The 23,927-nt window shown below is 42.8% G+C and overlaps 1 protein-coding gene across 3 annotated transcripts in view; it reads right to left on the bottom strand.

Moving 5' to 3' along the window:
* Positions 1 to 6,802: 6,802 nt before the first annotated feature.
* Positions 6,803 to 23,927, bottom strand: part of mrrf (mitochondrial ribosome recycling factor) — a 29,867-nt gene continuing 12,742 nt past the window's right edge. For all 3 annotated transcript variants that reach the window (XM_080742947.1, XM_080742945.1, XM_080742946.1), the window contains exons 5-8: positions 19,770 to 19,888; positions 11,642 to 11,733; positions 9,364 to 9,523; positions 6,803 to 8,062 (exon numbers count right to left, since the gene is read on the bottom strand). In XM_080742947.1, coding sequence (XP_080599073.1) covers positions 7,985 to 8,062; positions 9,364 to 9,523; positions 11,642 to 11,733; positions 19,770 to 19,888 — 449 coding nt within the window. In that variant the 3' untranslated portion in view covers positions 6,803 to 7,984. The remainder of the gene's footprint in view (positions 8,063 to 9,363; positions 9,524 to 11,641; positions 11,734 to 19,769; positions 19,889 to 23,927) is intronic.

Genomic DNA, 23,927 nt, shown 5'->3' with positions numbered 1-23,927 from the left:
AAATGAGCAAATACACAGTTTAACCACTTGAAAAATATATACATAGACTATTTTATTTTAAATCAGAAAAATATATATTAATATTTTGGGAAACCTTTTACAACTAAATATTTTCTGGTGGGTGTCTGTGGCTTTACATGAAAGGTTGAGAACCACTGCTTTAGGACAGTCCTTCTCGGCTGTACCGGTAAATGGGCCCCCAAATAATTAGCCCAAAACATGCCATGGTATTTTTTAATGAAAGATTAGTCTTTATTGGTGTACTGCAAAATATGAACTTAAAGTAGGCTTCATACTTTAAGTTCATACTTTGTAGTTCCATTGATCAAAGCCTGACGACAATCAATTGATTGATCATAACATGCTCTGAACATAGCCCACACATCTGACCACCTAACACGGCAGCCCATATACAGTATATAATCTGGTAAAAAAAAAATATTCCCCCGTTCATTGAAATAAAAACAACTGTTGATTGATTATTTGATTAATTGAAAAAGGAAAGAATTTAATTCTCCGTAAAGGAGATCATGGATAGTTGCAACCCTGCGGTGTATAAATAGACTGCAGTGTGTGTGTGTGTGTGTGTGTGTGTGTGTGTGGTAATTGGGATCAGATGAGCTGCGAGCAGCGCGGCAGCAAGTGGACCAGGCCGCTGCCTCAGACCCACGGTAACCTGGAAGCATTTATTTTATGGAAAAGATGTTTAGTTAAAGTGCATGGCGGCCGCCTGCAGCCCGGCGCTGTAATGACTCTCTCTCTCTCTAGTTCCCCCTGCCCAGACCCGGAGACACGGCCCCGTGATGGATAAGGCTCACACACGCTTGGCTGTGTAGACGCACACCCACACGCACGCACACAAATACACACGGTTGTGGCACACACACACCTGTGCTGTGATGGATATGATTGGTGAAAGCTCTGAACAGCACTTCCTGAGTTCTTCACTTCCTTCCTGCCGGGCCCCATGCAGTCAGCCAGCCAGTGATCCAGTCAGCCAGCCAGCCAGCCATACCGCCAGTCAGTCAACCAGCCAGCCAGTGATCCAGTCAGCCCAGGCTGACTGACTGGCTGCGATATTATCGCGATAATTAAAATATCCCCAAGATCCATTATCCTGGGGCGGAACATTTGACAAAAAATAGCAGATCTACAAGCTCAGAACGCGCCACAGCTTGTAGATCGGCTATCATTTGGCAAAGAGATTTGGTATTTGGTAGTAAAGAAAAAAGATAGTATCAAGTATGTTATTTCCAGGTCCGTTTGACCAATTATAGAGAGTTTAAAATGATACCGGATATGCAGCTTGGAAAATAAAAAGTGAATTGATTCCATGACGGAGGACAATTCTACGATAAATTAAATCTCCACAATATGAAATTGTGAGTGTTTTTTATCACGATAATAGATAATAACGATTATCCCTAGTCAGTCAGTCAGCCTGGCTGAGCTGAGTTGAGCCATGCTGGACTACAGCAGACCCTGACAGGATCACATTGCAGATTAACAGGCATCCTGTCCTCTCCCCTGGACGGACACACTCGCTCATCATCTGCTCTCCAAAACAACACCTTTAGTAACTGAGCCAGTGGTTATCAACCTTTTCATGCCAAGGAAGGAATTAATTAGTTGTATTTAGGAGGAGTATTACATTAATGAACAACTATTTAGTCTTACAGTTCAAGGGCACGGTGCAGGCGTCAGGGACACACAAGAGTGAAATTGAAACGACACCATGAAATTGAAAATGTAACCGTCCTTTCTTTAGACACCAAAACATACACACTATTTTGACGTCTACAGAAAGGCTGTTACAAAAATGTTCCAACCCCACCACCCAACAGGTACATTAAAGGAGTAGTTCACCCCCAAAATGACTTTTTTTCTATTGATTAGTCATGCCATGGAGAGTAGAGTTCAATAATATTTTTTGGTTTTTGTCACATTCCTAAGACAAAAATTTGATTCGAGTAAATTTACCCCCATTGATTCCGGATGGTGACCCGTTTCGAAACGGGTCACCATCCGGAATGAATGGGGGTAAATTTATTGTTATCACATTTTTGTCTTAGGAATGTGACAAAAACCAAAAAACATTATTGAACTCTAGTCTCCATGGCATGACTAATCAATAGAAAAAAAGTCATTTTGGGGGTGAACTACTCCTTTAACATACATATCATCAATGTCGGGCAGAAACCTCGTATCTCCAAGTTTATTTATTTTTTTCCTAAAGTAAAGCCCTTCTTCATCATGCAAGGCTGCCGCACAAAACTAGTGAAAATAGCAGATCTACCGCGAGGCATTGTGTGCTTGTAGATCGTCTATTTTCACTATCTTAAATCATTTTTTGAATGATAAATACAAAATAAACGGTTTCCACTCGACAACGATGATATCGTACAGTTATTCCCTTGGTGATGCATGTAGCCTACTGTACACAGCAAACTCCAGAGTGTTACAGTAAGTCACCTATGAGTCCAGAAGAGCCATTGTTAATGGAATATCAACCATCTGAACTTATGGGTGTTGTTTGGCGTAACATCACTTTTCAAGCAACATTACTACTAATTTGCATGGAAGGGGATTTTGAATAATAGGCCTACTGTAGCTATGCTTGATTTGCCTTGGACAGAGGTTAGGCCTTCTTTTTTAAATAGCCAAATCAGTCGACATTTCTATCATTCGGATGCTGGGCATTTCAGCAACCTTTTGCGATTTTTCCACAAGGGATATTTGATAAATTAGGCTCATTGTCATTCTCTCCACTGCAGTGTGGCAGTCAGCCTATGCTGCAGGACCAACCTCTACCCCCCTCCAACCCCTCCTGCTGGCAGCCCTTGATTACACTTGTCTCCTGAGGGAAGGTTTCAACTCCTCAGAGATAGTAATATCGAGGGCACTACTGGTTTAGTCACTTCAGATCAGGGCGGGGGGAGGAAATGGCGATGGACATAAAGCTAAATATATAATTCCTCCCATGCCGGTAATCACGATGTCCAGACGATTTGAAATGACAGTTTAACCACTTTAGACTGAGGAACGCTTTGTTCGGATTGAAAAGTGGGAGGTGGGCGCGCGAGAGAGAGAGAGTCGCGTTGGAGAGTCTGGTGGCGGGCGGCTCCCCTGGATGGCTGGCGAGCCTCCTTGTGCATATAGAGGCTGTCCAAAGGGGGCCGGTGTGGCCCTCTCTGAATGGGTGAGCGCACGTTCGATTGAGTTGAAATGGCTCACAGATCCAGACAGGGGCAATTCTGCTGAATAACTGACATGCCAAGAGGTCCGGAGCGGAAGGAAACACTCTCACTGCCTGGTATTAGTTTACCTGATTATTAGGATGTCCAACTTCCTTCTAAAATGGTCGACTATTTCCCATTTGAAGGCATGCGAGAGCACCACCTGGATTAGGCCAAAAAAAGGGGGAAAAAAAACATGTTACACATTATGCTTGCCACAGCTAGGCCCAGTTAAATATAGCTCAGACTACCTTCACATACATATTAATGGACTAATCTGTGTGCATTATTTTCCCCTCCATTATTGCATCACAGGGAGGGCCGCCAGACGCACACTTTCACAGTATCAAAATCTGTGTTAATTTTAAAATCCAATTTATATGCAGCCGTTTTGCAGTGGCAGAGAGAATATTTGCAATGCGACACCGTCCCCACAAGAGCAGAAAGCCTTTTTCTTTTTCTTTTTTTTTGCATTCAAACGCTGATTAGATCCTTGATGAGAGCTTCAGGGTGGCTTTGACACTCTCCACAGGCGATGGAGGGAGAGAGAGAGGGAGAGAGAGAGAGAGAGAGAGAGGGAGGCGAGGATTGAGAGGCGTACAGGCGACTGATCCAATTCTGTCCACTCACTTGCCCTACCTCATGCTTTACCACATGAAACCTAGCATCCTAATTGCCGATCTACAAGCTCACAACGCACCATACTGCAACACGTTGTGAGCTTGTAGATCAGCTATTTTTGGCTAAGAGATTTGGTGTAGACAGAAATACTAGAGGATCCGGTATAGAGCCCAGGGCGACACTGATCACCTAAGTAATCATATAGGTTTTTAGTAATCGGTAATAGTGGTTAATTTATTTATAGTTAATTAAAAGGTCTAATGAAATAGCTTTTACAATCTCACAATGCTATGCAATGCAACAACATCCCCCCTCTCTCACACACACACAGATGCATTTCTATTCTCTGTATCTATATATGTGCACACGCGCACGCACACACACACACACACACACACACACACACACACACACACTACACACACACCTACCTTGCTCTCCTCCTCACACAGTAAGGTTCTCACCACACTATCATACGATGGCCTGACCATTGTCACAAGCCTCTCTCAAAATGCTGGGAAAGGTTATGAATAATTCAACACAGAATAATAGGATCTGCATGGAAAGTACAGAGACATGGAGGAGATGGTGAAGAGGAGCTCAGGAAAGATAGAGAGATTAAATTGAATATTCAGATTTTAGTTATGTGGGGATGGGGTCTATGTTCATGCAGTCTAAAAATATAAAAACCTAATTGGATTTTTATAAAAGCTACATCTGACCATTTATTTTAATGTTTCATGTATTTTATGGGTTTCATACAACAAAGACAATTGCATACGTGGAACTGCTGAAAATGTAAACACTAGGGTACATATTGTTATGGTTGTTTTAGTATCTGTTAGTAACTGAGTAATAACACAAAAGTTTGAATTTCAAGAACAGTTAAGTGGATATTTAACAACTAATATTTGCCGGTATTTCAGGAAATAAATTAAATGTGTTTGACTGTGGGGGGCTCTTCTTCTACTTAGGCTCTAAGTAGAAAAAATAGCCTATCTAGTACAAGATCATGTGTCACAATGCGATGTGTTGTGAGGTTGTAGGTTATAGCTGGGGACCCCCCGGAATCCCCTCAAGACCACTGGTGGCCCCCGGACCACTGGTTGAGAACCACTGCTGTAGATTGAGACGCACTGGTCAATCTGCAAAACATTTTCAGAGGTAAATAATTAAGAGAACAGAATTTGAGGTTAAACGCGAACGCTAGGGGGTGGCAATGGCCATCCCCTGAGACCTCAGACCAAGCCACTGATTCTACCATACATACCAACAGAGTAAAATGAGCTGACATGAGTTAAATACGCAGCAGAGGTTCTATAATTATCTCATTAAGATACCATACACTACGTACCGGTAGTCAACTATAGTATTACTACAACTCTATTATTCTATCTCACATACAACATTATCTCTCTCTCTAACTCACTCACACAAACACACACACACAAACTAATATAATATGAAATGCAATGCGCGTGCACACGCACCCACCCACACACACACAGGCAGTGCTTAGGCATGAAGGGCCAAACACACCCAGGGGCATATATTTTTCCGGTAAAGTGAGATAGCCTAATTTAATCGAACAAGATTATTTTGTATGAGCCTCCTCATAAAAGGCGGCAATAATCAAACTGTATGAACTACCAGAATAGTTTGATACAAAATATTCACACATACTCAAATGTGGCATTTCCTAGAGCACGAAGGTCTTAAATCCTAGGTAGGTTAATACTCTGCCAAACGGTGGCGTCTCGCACCAAAACCCAGAAGTTTAGAGCTCGTAGATGTTTTTTATTTTTATTTTATGAGACACCATCATACGCCAAAGCACAAACGGGGCTTAAACATTTGAAAGGAGCGGGGGTAATTCACTTGATAGATGTCAACTGAAGTGAAGCTATCAGCTGAAAGCAATTTCCTTGTGCTCGCCTGTGTTCTGCGCCAGGGACTTGGGAGATTTTCACCCCTCCATCGATCATGAAGCCTCTGTTTTAAGCCAAGGTACACAATGCCCCAAATTGCTGACATATGGACCTAGAATCACCACAAAAACCTGCCATTTCCAACCTGCCCCTCCTCTGTCCCGGCACGGCCACTCCTCTGCTAAACTCTTGTTTATCCAACGACTCGGGTCTGTTTAGGCCATTAAACACGGCAATTCAGAGAGAGAGAGAGAGAGAGAGAGAGAGAGAGAGAGAGAGAGAGAGAGAGAGAGCGAAGGCCTTGCTCAGTGGTTCTCAAACATTTTCATGTCAAGGACCTTGAGAAGATGTTGTGCCGGGGACCCCCATAAGAGAAGATGTGTTTCAAAAATGTTTGGAAAATAGCTGATCAAAAAACCCACAAGGTGTCCCGATAAGACGCGTTGTGGGCTAAAAAAAAACAATTATAAAATAGGGTTGACGGTTCATTTTGTTGAAGACTCCCTTCGAATGTGAACTACGTTGTAAAGACTAGAAATGCAGTCCATTTGTCATTTCTATCTATTGATGTCTCTGGATCCAATACTTTAGTCTTGTGCTACGTGGAACAGTTCACTGGATGATTCTTGAAGATGGCTTAAAGTACGCAGCTATTCAGAGAAGAGGAGGGACCTGGGTGTGCGGCATTTTAAAAACCTCTTTGCCTAATGGGACTGCTCTGTGGCCTGCAGCCGGACCTAGAGGTCTGTACACAGGAAAAGAACATTATCACTAACTAATGAAGAGAGAGAGACAGACAGAGAGATATGACACACCATGAGGTACAAAGCACTATTTCTTTAATGGAGTCCATCAATAATGTTTCTTTTGCTACTTTATTGTGTTTACATAGAGTAGCCATATTATCAATCCTAGATGTGGGCAGAAATTAAAGACAATTCCCCCCCCCCCCCCCCCCCCCCCCCCCCGAAAGCGGATTTATTTTTACCCACCCTCCTTTTTTTTCCCCCTTGCAGACTTTGAATCAATGTGAAACAAATGTTTGGCTACACACTAATGATATCTGTTCAGGCGGCTCCTGCATTTCTGGAACGTACCCCTCTTTGCCTCCCTCTCATTCTCACTACCAAGATAAACCCACAGCCAGTTTACATTCAGACGGGTGCGCTTGTTTCACATAAACAGACAGTCCTTTGTGGCAACGGGTTTGATTAGGAGGAGGCCCACAAATCCCATTAAAAGTCCATTTAACGCCCGCTCCGTGTTTGTTTGAAGACGGGAAGAGTAACAAGGGAGGAGGGCAGAGACGGGAGGTGACTGGCAGTCGGGTCGCCGCTATTTCCATGCCAACCGCTGTTTGTGCTGCTTACTATTAAACCGGACGTTTACGGAATGCATTGGAGTCTATGAGCGTTTGTCACTATTTCGAGGTACATGAACCACAACGTGCCCGGAGCTGTTTTCTTTCCCCGCAATGGCACAACTCTCCAATACATGGCTCTGCTCCAGCCTCCTACGTTTCCTCTGGTTATGTTAGGTTCCAATGGGATTCCAGAACCACCTCCGTTAAACCACATTAACCCTGGTGTCCCTATTCTGACTTTTAAGAATGCCTTTTAAAATCTGCTGATAAAAGTTAACTGACCTAACAAGCTCACAATGTGGCGAAATGAGCTTGTGGATCAGTTATTTAATATATTCTTTTAAATAAGGCTTAAGTAGTTAACACACATAGCAAACGTTCCCCAATCACTCCCCATTGTGGGCCTGACAACACAATAAACTGAATGTTCATTGGCTACAGGGGTGCCTGCCTGGTGGCTCAGTCAGCTGGTGCTCAGACCACATGCTCCTGGTGAGTTGCGAGGGACAGAGTTTTAATCCAACGTCCATCTTGTTTCACCGCTGGCTCCGCCCAGGGTAGCCTGTCCCTCTACACTCTCCTACCTCCAGCATAACAGCAAACATTTTCACTGCAAATAGGTGTCCAACGACATATCGCAGACGCAATACAACCAGTTAAAAATGTTAACAGGCCTAGAATTATTTTATACTTCTACAAGCTTGCAGCGCGGCACCGTTATTGAACACACTGGATTTTACAGTCAGCATCTGCAGCAACATGTGGATGGACACCTATTTCCAGTGAAAATGATTGGCGGTACACTAAAAACAAGAGCTGTGTGGGGTTCTCAGATATTATCCTAAAAGCTCCTTCGTCTTCGCTGCTAGCTGTTTCTCTATGTCAGCTGTAAAGCCATCTGTCATTTGCTGGAGCTGTGAAGAGCAGACAAGGAGAAGAGGAAGAAAAAAGATTAGCTCTCGATTAAGGGTGCTAACAGTGAATCAAAATAATCTATTTAATGAATTAAAACAAATAATAAAGTAACCAATTTAGAAAAAGACAGACATCTAAGGGCTCACAACCTGATGTGCTTATAGTTAAAGACAACAAGCTTCAAGATAATTTGATAAATGGACGAAACAATGGCTAAGAATATTACTGCAGATTATTGTAGTGGCAGCCTTACTCTCGATACATAATGGAAGTGGACGTATTCCCCACTTTTAATTTAGATCAGCATGGCGAAAACAGGAATTGATCCTACGGTCATTTGATCCTTGACACCTGTAGTTCCATAGATCAGTCTTATCTATTACATTATCTCTAATTATTAGGGGTGGGCAATATAATCGATATGGCAATACATCGCGATAGTTTATTTGCCAATACTCTATTGATACTTCAGGCCGTAGTATTGCGATACTTTGAGGAACATAAAATATGTTCCCATGCATAGGAACCAATGGTAGAAGTCCGGTCCTGACACTCTGCTGCCTCTAGATGTCGCTGTACTATAGTAGCAACTTCCCCTTCCCACGGTTCAGTGAGTGAGCGCTCTCGAGAAAATCGTTGCGAACGACGAAAAAACAACATTAGAGCAGCGCCTTCAGATTTTAAAGCTGATATATCGCAATAGTATTGCAATAGTATCGTATCGCAAAGATCGCAAAATATCGTGATACTATTGCATCGTGACCCAAGTATCGTGATACGTATTGCATCGCAGCACCCCCTGCCGACAGGCCCCCCAGCCTGTAGGAGTACATGCAGCAACAAATATTACCCTCCCCGCCCGGCTGTGGGCAGGTACCTGAACACCTGCGACCACAGATATAAAGAGCTAGATGCCTCGTTCGCCTCTGCAGTTAATTGGAGCGATGTGCAAAAGTTCTAGACCGGACTTCCTGAAAAAACTAAGGGAACGCTGTCAGTCAAAGTGACTACTGGTCAATCACAGCGTGTCTTTTCCGTGACTTATCCAAGGACCACAATTCAATTCAACAGAGCCAGTTCCGATGTTGCGCTGCTCAGCTGTTCTTATAGGCTGCATACGTAAAGACCAGCCCCCACCTGCCTCTGATTGGCTTACCGACTTCCGTATGTGTGACGCACGCGGAAGCAATGAACACGGAAGCGACGAAGATTCCCTTACTTGCTCAATGCATACGCCCCCTAGCTGAAGGAGGCGTCTAACCTTCTATGTCTATGCCTGTGACACCCTAGGACCCCCTACCTGTTTTTCTACGAGTCGTATGGTATCTTCCGACTGGCTGTCCTTGGCCTTCTTGACCTGTGTGAGAGCGTTGGCGCGGACCTTCCTCAGCGAGTCCTTGGCCTTCTGGCTGAACTGCTTGGCCACCTTGGTGAGGTTCTCACGGTGCTCCCGCGTCACCCTGGAGGGAGACGAGTTTTATAAATAACTATACATGGGTAAAACAGTTAAGAATGCACAAGTGCAAGTATGCACATACATGTGTGAATATAAGGAAACATTTGCACTTGATAAAGGACAACTTTGTTTATTTTAGATAGTAATTAGAGAAAAGAAAAGATGGGGCGCCCCCATTTGTATCTCCATATTTCTTTTTTTTCCCTTGGTGAATCCTTTATTTTCTATCTACTGTATACATGATTTTGCCTATAATGAAATGCCCAAAATAGCGACACCAGGTCAAAGAGTGGTCAAGTCTGTCTGTGGGTTTTATAAATATTTAAGCGATGAAAAGTATTAACAAGAGCTTGCCACCCCCACCCCATTTCCTGAACGGTAACGGTTTCGGACATAAAAAGGTTTCCGCCCGACTGCGGCGATGTTAGAAGCGAGCTGTCTGTCGTTTCCACTTCCACAACTTTGGTTTTCACTTGGCGGAAGTCTTTCACGCAAGAAAACACTTCCCACTTCAACTCAGCTCTTAATTGGTATCATTTATTTTGTCCGTCTTTGAGACTATTTGCAAACAAACCGACGGTAGTGTCTATTTACTGCAAACAATAAGTCCTAATTGCCGAGTCCGCCGTCAATCGAGAGGCGCGCTCTCTATGGAAATGCAAATGGCGGCTCGGTGCGTGCCGAGACTGATTGCAGGGGAGAAGCGAGCCTGCTCTGGCGTCCCTCCTCTGCCAGATTAACACCTGCTGCTGCTACATGGACACACACTCACACGTGCACGGTGTGAATACATGACGCATGTGAAAACACACAGGCATACATACACAGACAGACTTACAGAATATCATCGTTGTCGGGTGGAAACCTTGTATGTCCAAAACCGTTTGTTTTGTATTTATCATTTTTAAAATGATAGTGAAAACAGCCGATCTACAAGCACACAACGCCTCGCGGTGCGAGGCGGTGTGTGCTTGTAGATCTGCTGTTTTCACTACTTTTGTGCGACAGCCTTGTATGATGAAGCAGGGCTTTACTTGGTGAAAAAACGTACAAATTTGAAACTTGCCCGACAATGCCCGACAATGACAATATGTGCTGCTAACATGCATCAAATGAACACCTATGGAGATGTGAACTCATAAACACTCACAGGTACATGTGTATGCGAGCAGGAGTGGTTTAGTGAATGAATGAGTGACCAATAATGTGCGTGTGAGGCTATTTGACTTGGCAGCAAGAGTAGAGCGCAGTAGGAGAGATGTGGTAGAGAGAGAGAGAGAGAGAGAGAGAGAGAGATCCAATCCAATTCTGTCCACTCGCTGCCCTACCCCATGGTTTACCACATGAAACCTAGCATCCTAATTGCCAATCTACAAGCTCACAACGCACCGCACGGCAACACGTTGTGAGCTTGTAGATCAGATATTTTTGGCTAAGAGATTTGGTGTAGACAGTACTAGAGGTAAATACAGTACTAGATGATGCGGTATAGAGCCCAGGGCGACACCGATCACCTAAGTAATCATATAGGCTCAGTGTAATAGTGGTTCATTTTAGTTAATTAAAAGGTCTAATGAGCCGACAATAGAGAAACAGAGAGAGTGAGGTATAGAGCAGTGGCTGCAAAATGATAATAATGCAAAAAAAAGGGTCCCGACCCACTGTTTGGGAAACACTGGTGTAGAGAGAGCGTCAGAGCGAGAAGAGAGAGAGGGAGAGAGTGAACTACACTGAACAGAACGGAGGGGTTGGGCCTAGAGTCAACACAGCAGGGGTCTCTCTACACATGTACTCCGAGTACAAGTCAAATAAATGTGTCAGTAACAGCTAGGGACACGAGACATGAACAAAGCCACAGAGAAAGGAAGGAAAATAGACGTAAGGGGAACAAACCAACGGAGTGAATGAAATGAGAGAGGGAAAAAGAAGTGGTATAAAACAGGGAGAGAGAGAGAGAGAGAGAGAGAGAGAGAGAGAGAGAGAGAGAGAGAGATGTGAGACAGACAGACAGGGGAAGTGCTAAGAGAGAGAGGGGAAAGCCCTCTGGCCTTCAAGGCTAGGGGTGCGTGCGTGCGTGCGTGCGTGCGTGCGTGTAGTGTGTAGTGTGTAGTGTAGGACTCACTTGGGAATGGGCACCTTGATGATGGCCCCGTCCACCTCTGGGTTAAGTTTCATGCTACTCTCTCTCAGGGCACGGGTGGCAGCCGCTGTGGCCTGGAGGCACAGGCGAGCACGCACACGCACACGCACACACATACACACACACACACACACACACGCACGCACTTAAGTGGATAGGTGTCTAGAGCCGGGGGAAATGGACATGGCCCAGACAACTGCAGGTAGTGTCCAGGCCCCAGCTGGCAATCATTAAGGTGTGGGTGTGTGTGTGTGTGTGTGTGTGTGTGTGTGTGTGTGTGTGTGTGTGTGTGTGTGTGTGTGTATAGTGTGAAGGCATGTATGTATGTGTGTGTGTGTGTGGGGTTTCGGGGGTGGAAGTGCCTCAGGCCTCTGTCAGACCTTGGCCTTATGGGACCAGACTGAGGGGTTGCAGCACAGGGCACTGACCCCCCGCGACCCTTTAAGCACTGATTTATACGCACTCTAGGATAGAGTCCCGTGGTGAAAATAGCCGATCTACAAGCTCACAGCGCTCGGTGTGGCGACACGTCGCAAGCTTGTACATCGGCTATTTTTTGGCAGAGGGACACCGCCGTAGGACGGCGTATGAATGAATTAGCCGTAGTAATACACACTAGAGCAGTGGTTCTCAACCTGTGTGTCGGGACCCCCAGGGGGTCCCCAAATTATTTTGGGGGGTCCCCAGATGATTAACTTAATGTGCAACATTGTTTTCTCACTCAACAGTAAAACAGTAACAGTAAAACAACATCAAGTTTAAATGTATAGAGGGTATCTGCACATTTCTAAAGTGACAATTTATAGACTTTTTAATAGCTCTAAACTGTCAAATTAAACATTGGCCACATTGTCAAATATTAGAGGCAGAAATTGTGAAATTAGCCGATCGACATGCTCACGACGAGTCGCAACGCGAGGCGTTGTGAGCATGTAGATCTGCTATTTTCACAATAGAACCGTGTTATACAAAATGTAATGCCTCAACTCTTAGTGATCGTCAGGGTGTGTGTGTGTGTGGGGGGGGGGGGATGATTCTTTTGGAGGTCACGTCCTGAAAAGGTTGAGAAACAGTGCACTAGAGAGTATATTTGAACGTATGTGACACACAAGACACTGATGGAGATACAGAAAGAGGAAGTCATTCACAGACAGAATTATACAGAATAACATTCTTCCCTTTTTTGGCCAGGTGTAAACAGAGAGAAACACAATCTATTGTATTAGTGGCTATTTTGCTCTTGCATCATACGGTGACGCATGATAGCTCCCATGTGTGGCGCAAGAGCAAAATGACCGCCATGGTCAACTCAATATGATGCATGTATTGTCATCTCTGTAAGACTCACTAGATTTTTATTTAGATCTTTTGGTCAGTTTGAGCTTTCGTTCCCACATAAGATAGTAGAGCGACAGGAGACTGCAGAGAAGAGAGGGGGAAGGACATGCACCACACAGGTCTACAGTTGGAATCAAACCGGGGAAGTGGAGATCATAGAATTGGTAAATACTGTAGTGGATTTTATATAGCGCCTTTTTCCAAAGTGTTTTACAATGTGTTTCACATGAATCCATTGACACACACACACACACACACACACACACACACACACACACACACACACACACACACACACACACACACACACACACACACACACACACACACACACACACACACACACACACACACACACACACACACACACACACACACACACACACACACACACACACACACACACGGCGGAAGAAACCAAGCAAGGCACCAACCTGCTCATCGAGAGCAGTTAATGGTATAGGCAGGGGTCTTCAACAGGGGGTCCCCAGAGTTACTACAGGGGGTCCTCCAAATCTTTGTGTGATAGAAACTAGTTTTTCCCCCCCTTTTTATATGAACCACTTGAACCCTAACTTAAGCCAAAAATAGCAGATCTACAAGCTCACAATGCCTCGGCTATTTTTGGCAAAGAGCTTTGGAGGGGGGAAAGGGTAGACAGTACAGTGAAAGGTCAAATTTATTAAGTATTGACAGTTCAAGTGGTTAAATATCTGAAAACCCACATAAACATGAATCCAAAATACACTGATGATTGTGCTGTCAAACAATCAAACTATATGGAATCTATGACACGGTTGTGGGGGTCCCTGCTCCATCTCTCTCTCAACTAAGGGGTCCTTGGCCTGAAAACGTTGAAGACCCTTGGTATAGTGTCTTGCTAATGGACACTTGGAGCCAGGATACAGACCAGGAACTACTGGGTCAGCTACAGGCTAGGCAACAGCCAGGAAGGTTTTAATTACTTTCTCCCTTTCCACATGAAAGCACTACTACATTCTATCCATTCTCAAGATGCTGAGTTTGATTTAAGATATTTGAGTCTATAGGATTGGGCTTCCCTCGTTTCCACTAAGTTCTGATCATAAATTCTTTGTATGTAATGATAGTACCGCTAAGAAATATCAATGACCCATGGCAAATAATTAAATCTTATTTCAAAGTAGTATGACCTCTTTCTATTGTCACTGTTAATCATACAAGAGAGACTGGAACACAGAAACACTTGAACATATTGTCGCTGTCTGGTGGAAACCTTGTAAGTTGAAAACCATGACATGAAATGATAAAACGTATCTGTTCCAATGCTTCCATTGTAGATATTATTAATCACATGCTCTTGTTAGCTCTTTTCATTGGTCAGTAGGGGTGTAAAAATGTTTAGCAGAGACGATCCGAATTATGATACATTGTTGACAACACAATACATTGACTATAATTGTTCATTTATAGTGATACGATTCAATTATTTAAAACTAGAAGAACGGCCGAGCGACCAGCCTACTCGGGAACGATGTAAATAGGAAATTGAATGCCCCAACCTTTAATGCAAACCCCATTATACCTGTTGTCATAGGACCCGTTTTGACCATCTGTTTGCCTGTGTGCATTTATGCCCAATTGCCCATATATGGAGATATCTGTATCTGTGTATCTGCGTCCATTTTATGCCCATATATGGAGATCTCTGTATCTGTCTGTCTGAGTCCATTTTATGCCCATATAATGGAGATCTCTGTACAAACAAAAAAATCTGTTTGAAACATAGGCCTACTTTGTGTGTGGATTGTGCAGGATTTTTTCTTTTAAGGCAAAAATGTAATGTATTATTAACTATATAAGTAAACACAGTGATTCACTGGCCAGTACACAGACATTTAATATGAACAAATATGGTCAAAATAGCACCTTGACACATTTATAGATGGACCAAGTGTAGCAATGCGGAACCCTGTTCTTTACGTTTTCAGGCCAAGGACCCTGGCCCTTAGTTGGGAGAGAGATGAAGCAGGGACCCCCACAACCTTTTCATAGATTCCATATAGTTTCATTGTTTGACAGCACAATCATCAGTGTATTTTGGATTCATGTCAATTTGTGTTTCCAGATATTTAAACACTTGAACCGTCAATACTTAATAAACTTGCCCTTTCACTATGTACTTAGTCTGCTCTTTTTCTCATCCCTACACCAAAGCTCTTTGCAGAAAATAGCTGATCTACAAGCTTGTAGATCTGCTATTTTTGGCTAGTTCACAGAATATGGACAGGGTTCAAGTGGTTAATATAAAATAGGAGAAAAAAAAAACCTTTCTATCACTCAAAGATTTGGAGGACCCCCTGTTGAAGACCCATGAAACAGGGCATTAACTTATGGATATACAAGGTTTCTGACAGACAGCGACGCTATGCTCAACGGTACGTGTTAAACACTATACACGTGTAAAGAGAAGAGAAAAAACAACATTATCCACCATGTGTAAAACTTAATCTGGCCTAGCAACCGCTACATTACGAGTGCCGGAGTTAAAAGAAAAGCTCTCAGGAAAGGGAGATGAAGTCAAATCCACCGAGTCCCTCCGACAGCCACTGAAACCAGAGAATCACACTGCTCAAAAACCTCTTCTGCAACCGCATGGCAATTCCCCGGGCCCAGGCATTACAAAGAGCGCAAATGTGCAATGTCAGGAAAAGGCTTTCTACCCTGCTCTGATTTCTCACTCGGGCCCTTTCGTCTTTTCCACCGGGGAAAGAAATGGCAGTGAGATTAAAGGAATTTATTTGTATGTATTAAATTAATTCATGAGGTCCAGTTTCTTTTCTTTTCCCCCTTTTGTTAAAAAACCCATCCGGAATGCAGGCAGGCTGGCCCTCCATCCCTCCCTCTTCCCCTCTGGTTCTTCGGTTGCCTCTCTTTGAGTGCGGGGTGATCGATTCCCCCCATACCTATGTTTGATTGTTCTCAGCATCAGATTCATCACCGTTTCCCCCCTCTCTCTCTCCGTGCACCAGTCCAGCGGTTACGGAAAACCCGAGCGGAATTCTCTGGAAAGGCCAGGCCATGTTCTGGTTAATATGTTGGAGAGGAAGAGGAATTACACTGAAGTTTCACATCAAACGCTGACGGCCCAGTTCAAAGCAACAAGGGCAGCAGAGAGAGAGAGAGTGTGTGTGCGTGTGTGTTTGTATGTGTGTGTGTGTGTGTGCGGCGTGCGCACATGGACGCAGAAACGCAGTGTTTTAAGAAACACTATTTAGAAGCGCGTTGGATGCCTTGCAAGCGATTCCTAAACATGCAGGCACATATACTGTACCTACAGACATAAAACTGTATATATACTGTATATAAAGACGCAAATGAACACACAGACACGAAGCAGGCGAACGTGTACGCACACACATCTCCCTGCAAACACTTCCTGCAAACACTTCCCCCCACCCCACACGGCACACACTAGGGGTGTAACGATACATTTTAATAGCGATTCGATACATATCACGATACATGGTTGACGATACGATACATAGACGATATTGGTTCATTCATGGCGATACGATACGATTCGATTCAATGATTTAAAATCGATAAAGTAACTATTTAGCAAAGACATTAAATCTGTGTGAAAGGTGTGGATAGTGCAGGTTTTTAAGGGAAACATGTATTATTATGGATATAAATAAGTAAACACAGTGATTATCTGCCAAATACATGGACATTGTATATTGACAAACCTGCACCTTGACATGAACCCAGAGATTACACACATTTATCGATAGACCAGTGTAGCTATATGGAAAGGAAACGTAATTAAACCCCTCCTTTTAATTTTTTCTTCTTGAAAATGCTAAATACAATGCCCAAGTAGGTAGTATCGACACAATCGATTCTTTGCACTGCCAATTCGATATGATACAAAATAAAACGATACGATTCGATTTTAGCTGTTTTCATTTCGATATACTTAGATTTTTTAAGTTAAAAACGACATTTTATTTTTTTAGTTTGTAATAGATTAGCTATTTTTGAATATATTTGTGTTTTATAAGAAATCTGATATTCTGGTAAATTCTCGCCTAAAACGACTTGCCCAGAGAACAGGGAGGCCAGGCTACACGTGGTTAATTAATGCATGCACCATATTGCCTCTAGCTGGGATCAACAGCCTTCTTTCTGGTGGCTGTTGTTCATTCCATCCACTGTACCTTCCCAGGCTCCTGTTAATGAATGGATGGAAAACAATGGCGAGGCCTCTGGAGCGCTCGGTAATTGATAGGCATCATTATAAGCCTATTAGCTCTGGGCGCTGCGCACCCACCTCCATGTTGGCCACGAGTTAACGTGGTGGAGGGTGGTAGAGGAGCATGTGGCTAATGGCTGCGTGTGTGTGTGTGTGTGTGTGCACATGTGTGTGTGTGTGTGTGTGTGTGGTCTATAGGTCAGGTCTGCGTGTGAAATAATGGGTGTGGGGTATATTTACCACAAGGGTCACTGAGCCTGACTTAGGTGACAGATTGAATAGCTTCAGTTCTATTGACCACTTAAGTCCTAGTATGCTTTTTTAAAACTTTTTAAAATAGACAAGCTCCTAACGCGTAGCAACGCAGTGCACAATTCTAAAAAGGTTTCACCTGTATTGACATGGCCATAAAATAGGGACGGCAGGTTGACAGTGGCTACTTCATAGACAGAGGACTACAACACTTTATCTTTTTGAATTTGGACAGCTGAAATGGACAACACACAGTTAAGAATACTTAACCAATGGTATACCTGGTGTCCCTATTTTGGGCATATCATTTATTTATAACAGCGGCCAACGGCCTCCATCATTTGCACCATGCAGTTGTGCTATAACCAGACAAAGCCGACCGGTGTGTAGAGACTTGTGGAAAGAAAAGAGATCTCCCATTAGTAGTTGTTTCCAAACTACCGAAGTCTGTTAACCACACTAACACCGGTGCCCCAATTTTGAGCATGTCATTATAGGTGACACTTTCTGTTTTTGAATAGCCAACGTATAAAACTGGTTTTAAGTTGTTAACTTATATCTTACTTAGTGATGAGCGATGTATCGGCAAACACATCAACATCAGCCGATGATAGTTGTTTTTTAATTAAATGGCCAAGCAGACTCTGTTGGCAAAAATGTCTGCACTTGCGGAGGAAACCGGGTTCAAATCCGGGGTAGAAGAGGATAGTTTAAAATGGAAAATAGAGGAAAATAACAGTGATGACAAAAGCTTTCATTTAGATTTATGTTTGTACTATTTTTTTTTTTTTACACTCAGGTATGATTACAAAATAGTGTGATCTCTGTGATTTTCGTAGATAGCAGGAAATAAAATAAGTGTTGGAAAGAAAACGGGCTGGTGGGACTCAATTGTTCACAAATGCCTTATTTCAAAGGCAAGCTATCGCCAAGCATCAGATTATAATACGAAAAGCAGCAGAAAGATCTTGAGTGTCAATTTCAATCGCAGAGTGTAAACCTTTCTGAGCTATTTATACTGTATGCTGGAACAATGCACATTAAAATGCATAAATGTATGAGTTTCCGTCTTGCGACATTTTGCATCTGGGACCGTGATTAGCATAGCATAACAACATCTTAGAAGGACAGGGAGAGAGAAGGAGTCACAAGAGAAAAATAATCCATTCCTTCCTAACCGGAGGGTAAAATGAGGTCATTTCCTACTCTGTGACAGCTCACACATACAGCTATATGCCTGCAACTCCGCTCTCAAATATGTGCGCGCACACACACACACACACACACACACACACACACACACACACACACACACAGACAGACAGACATGCACACGTGCGCGCAAACACACTAAACGTTTACCGAAAGTACCAAACGTAAAAGTACTCATTATGCAGAATGCCCCATTTAAAATTTTCAATTGTACAACCATCTTTTGAAAATAACACATCTACAAGCTCACAATGCGTCACATGGCGACAATATACAATATTTTAATCCGAGATGTAATAGGATTAGGACACACACACACACACACACACACACACACACACACACACACACACACACACACACACACACACACACACACACACACACACACACACACACACACACACACACACACACACACACACACACACACACACTTCTTTTATTAAATATCTTTTACCCCCCAAAAACGAAGAACTCTAGTGATCCATCACATAGGTCCGAGAGCCAGTTGGAGAGATAAAGGCAGATCACGTTTCAGCTCTACCACCTCTCATCTGGAGGGTTTGTAAAAATCACACAGCATGCCTATTCTGGAGGGAGAGCATTCGCCAAACGTGGCAGATCTACAAGCTCAAAACACATCGTAACGCAGCATGTTTTGAGCTTGTAGATCTGCTAGTTTTGGTGAAGAGATTTGGTGCAGTCTGAGTACAGTTGTAACCCAGGGGTGCCTCAGAATACTTTGATAATATTTGGAATTCATCGATATCACTTCAGTTTAACCACTTAGACCAAGGGTCTTCAACAGGGGGTCCGGGTGTGTGTGTGTGTGTGTGTGAGTGAGTGAGTGAGTGAGTGAGTGAGTGAGTGAGTGAGTGAGTGAGTGAGTGAGTGAGTGAGTGAGTGAGTGAGTGAGTGAGTGAGTGAGTGAGTGAGTGAGTGAGTGAGTGAGTGAGTGAGTGAGTGAGTGAGTGAGAGAGAGAGAGAGAGAGAGAGAGAGAGAGAGAGAGAGAGAGAGAGAGAGAGAGAGAGAGAGAGAGAGAGAGAGAGGGAGAGAGTCCTCCTTACTTCAGGGAAGCTGGTCATGTTGACAACGAGGAGCTGAGGAGATTTCATGGAGATCTGGCCCAGCTGGTTGAGAGGGAACTTCCCATCTTTTGTGGTCACCACAATGTGGTCCAGAGCTCCTGAAACACAGCGGAACAGAGTTCCATTGCAACGAGGCCTGCGGTCCATTTACAGTTCAGAGGACATGGTCTACAAAACAGGTACAGTATAGGTAGAAAACACTAGAGATGGGATTTAGGGCTCTTTGAAGTGAGCCGGATCTCTGAGATCCGTTCCTTTCAAAGAGCCGTTCAAAAGACTGGCTCATTTTAGTTACTATACTTACTAGTTACTTTGTAGATTTTGATTATGATTGCAAATCACTTAAACCCTATAAATTTTGTCCATAGGATATATTCCTGCCATTTGAAAATAGCAGATCTACAAGCTCACAAGTTCACAATGCGTCGCAACTTGTAGATCTGCTATTTCCAACAAAAAAAAATCTACATTCATTGGAAAATTTGTGAAATGGGACATTCTGCATAATGAGTACTTTCTACTATTGGTACTTTAAGTACATTTTGATACCAATACTTTTCAAGTACATTAACATTCCAAACTTATACTGTGGCAGAGTATTTCCACATTGATTACAGTATGAATGAACCACTGTTCATTAGAAAGGAACGGCTCCCTACTGCGAACCGGATCCCATCGTTCATTTCAAAGAGCCGTTCAAAAGACTCGATTCGTTCACGAACGTCCCATCTCTAGAAAACACAGCAAATAGATGTGAGTCACTCACCACATGAGAACACAACTTCAGAAAGAGTGAACATCATTAAAGGAAAATGATTCCAGCATTCACGCTATGTCCTTCAGCAGGTAGATATTTTACTTTAGTTTAGGTCCTAAACTAAACTAGAATGAGTACCTGTTGAAGGACATAATGGGAGTTCTTACATCATTCTCCTTAATCAGATGGACCTTATTGTCACTAGTATTCTGGGCATGGCAAAGCAGGCAAACATTCAAAAAAATAGGCACTTTAGCCAAAATATCTCACAAAGCGTTGCAATGAATTGTGAGCTTGAATATCGGCCAAAGAGATTTGGTGTAGAGGGAAAATGGAGGAAGGAGTCGGTCAAACTTGCAAGTACTGTTGTATACAGGAGTTATGTGGTGAAAAGAGTCTAACACTGTGACAGATTCAAACATAAATGATACCCAAAAGGACACTGAACTGGTTTATTGTTATGTGACAAATTGTAGTTAGAAAGTTGAAGTTCACATCATCTGAAAGCTCGAAAATTGATGCAATGTTCAAATACATTATTTTAGTTCTTAAAATGGGATGAGCTCTCATGAGACCAGTGCCAGTTATCTCAACAAGGACAATACAGAAGCAGCTAAATAAGGATATAGGGACACATTATTCCATGTGGCATAGCATTTAAATAGTTTAAATGGTCAAAAACCATGAAAAACAATTAGCAATATACTGTATTTGTCATCTTCCCAAATCCTACCAAATGGTTTACACTTACTGATGGAGTGTATTTATCACTCTTATATAGATATTATTTCATTTGTATGTGCTTCCATATGTGGTAGCCAGCAGACCTTGGGTGAGTGAGCTTTGGTTAAAATGTCTGCGCCTCTGAGGCTGTTATCAACATTGTTTTGGTAGAATCTCTCACAGAAAGCCATAATATCAAGTTAACCCCGTTGTTTAAAGTTCTGGTGTCACGCCAACCCTAGTTCCCTAGGAAACGGAGCACATTAATATGTCGACTGACGGCTTGACGTAAAGACGTCATACGTAACCCACAATGTGTATAAAACCTTTGTATCACTGTGTTAACATAAGAAGAATTGATCTGGAACCATGTCGTTCTGATGCTTGTAAGATCCCTTTCCTGGAATAAACCCAAATACTATTATAACACATAAGATGTTTCCTCCGTTTATTGATGTCAATAATTATTTCACTGTCCGATAGATATGGGGTATGAAAAACTAAGCTATCACTTACTATGTAGTATGTTGTTTTAATGTTGTCTGTCAGGGACTGACTGAGGCTGTAAATGATATAAATACAAATAAAAATAATAAATGAATAAATAACCAGACCCTCGTTTCCCACTAGTTATTACACCCAGATGGCACAGAGATTGGTTACCCATCAGAAAGCACGGACAGGGCAAACATCACTCTCGGAAACCTCAGACAACCACATTACAAAGCTTCTAGCGTGCAGAAAGAGACAGTGCCACAATTAAAATATCCAAATATTTACTAGAACATCCATGAAAACTGCCAACCGTGTTTTTTTTAGGTTTTATCCTGGAATGAATAACAATTGTTAACTGTGTTCTAGCTTGACTTCATGGCGAGCTTTTGCTGACACCGTTTACACAGCGTGATATCAAAAGCATATTATAATTTGTCAAAATATGCCATAATAATTTAAATGTCTACAGAGCGGACAATTCAGCGAGTCGACCAAGTCTTGCTAGCACTCCTCAGTCGATGCCATCAGTCGAGGCAGTTACTCATCAGCTTGTAGATAGCATTCAGCCCTATTTATGTTTAGCTCTGTGCCTATGGTACATGTGAAAATAGCTAAGAGATATGCCTTGTGAGCTTGTAAATCTGCTATTTGTTTTTGCATTGGAACACTGGCGCACAACCGAGCGTTCTTTTTCATTTTTTCCTCTTACCTCTCCTGCTCTACCCTACCTCTATCCTCTCTTCTCACAAATACAACAAATAATGGCACTCACTTGCCCCACTTCTTTAACACCTGAAAACCTGTCCCGTGACAATAAATATGATTCTGAAATCAAGGTTTACTTTACTCATCGTGCCCATTAATACTGTATGGTTAACCACTTAAACCCTCTACACTTGGTAAACTGGACCCCAGTTGACTCTGTACTTGGACCGAGGTTTTCTGTCTGCCAAAGATAGCCAATCTACAAGCTCACAATGCGTCATGATGCATTGTGGATTGTCTGTTTTTGGCTAAGATTCCTCACAGAATAGGGATGCTGGGGTTCAAGTGGCTAAGATGACTAACAAGGGGGAACTAATACTGAAAAACAAATATATAGATATACCATCAAATAACATTGTCATGATCAGAGCCATCTATGGTGGGCCACAGTGAGCCACACTTGGTAGAAGTATGTAATTGAGGACCACTGTCAGGCTATGTGAGAGTTTCCATGATCTACGATCCTTCCACTGCAAAGAGAGATGCATTCACAGAAGTGAGCGTAATATGTATTCTTTCTTTCTTTCTTTAACGCTCTCTCGCTCCACCCCCCTTCCCCCCTCCATCTATCCATCTCTCTCGTTCTCTCCATCTGGCTAACCTCAGATGAGGCTGTTTCCTCCTCCAACTCTCTGTCTTACATCACTGCCTCCCTCCCTGCCCAGTGAGGTCTGAGGCTGTGTGTGTGTGTGTGTGTGTGTGTGTGTGTGTGTGTGTGTGTGTGTGTGTGTGTGTGTGTGTGTGTGTGCATACGTGTCTATGTATGCACATAGACACGTAGTCTGTGTCTTTGTGCCTGTGTGTGTGTGTGTGTGTGTGTGTGTGTGTGTGTGTGTGTGTGTGTGTGTGTGTGTGTGTGTGTGTAGATGTTTTAAGGTGAAGGGGAGGTGAGCCAATGGTGTAATTGTCTCTATACAACCTTTTTATCCTTGTGTTTTTAAGGGCAAAGAACACGTTTAGTATTTTGTCATTAGGAGCACATGGAGACACAACAAAAGCATAAATTAAACAGAATACAAGGTGTGTAATCGATACTGTAAAACAATGAATACTGTAACTACCTGCTCGCTGAGAGGCCACACAGAAGTCTTTGACTGACATACGGTCTACCTGGCTGCCAATTAACCCATTAAGACTGGAAGCGCATTATTATGCATTATTTTATGCTTTAAACTATTAAAAAATAGCAGATATACAAGCTCACAGCGTGGCACCAAGTGCCACACTGTGAGCTTGTAGATTTGCTCTTTTTGAAAAATCTTGAGCAATTTGTGCAATTCTTTGAATATTTTCACCCGATTCTATGAGTGTGTTCTAAATCCTTCTAAGGTTTTTTGAAAAACCTATGTTTCTATGTCAGTGGTGGTGCTCAAACTTTTTCATGTGAAGGACCCCCA

This window comes from Nannobrachium achirus, assembly GCF_963921795.1.
Source record: "Nannobrachium achirus genome assembly, chromosome: 15".
NCBI lineage: Eukaryota > Metazoa > Chordata > Actinopteri > Myctophiformes > Myctophidae > Nannobrachium > Nannobrachium achirus.
Note: the sequence above shows the minus strand (reverse complement) of the source record. Positions and strands in the feature narration are given on the sequence as shown.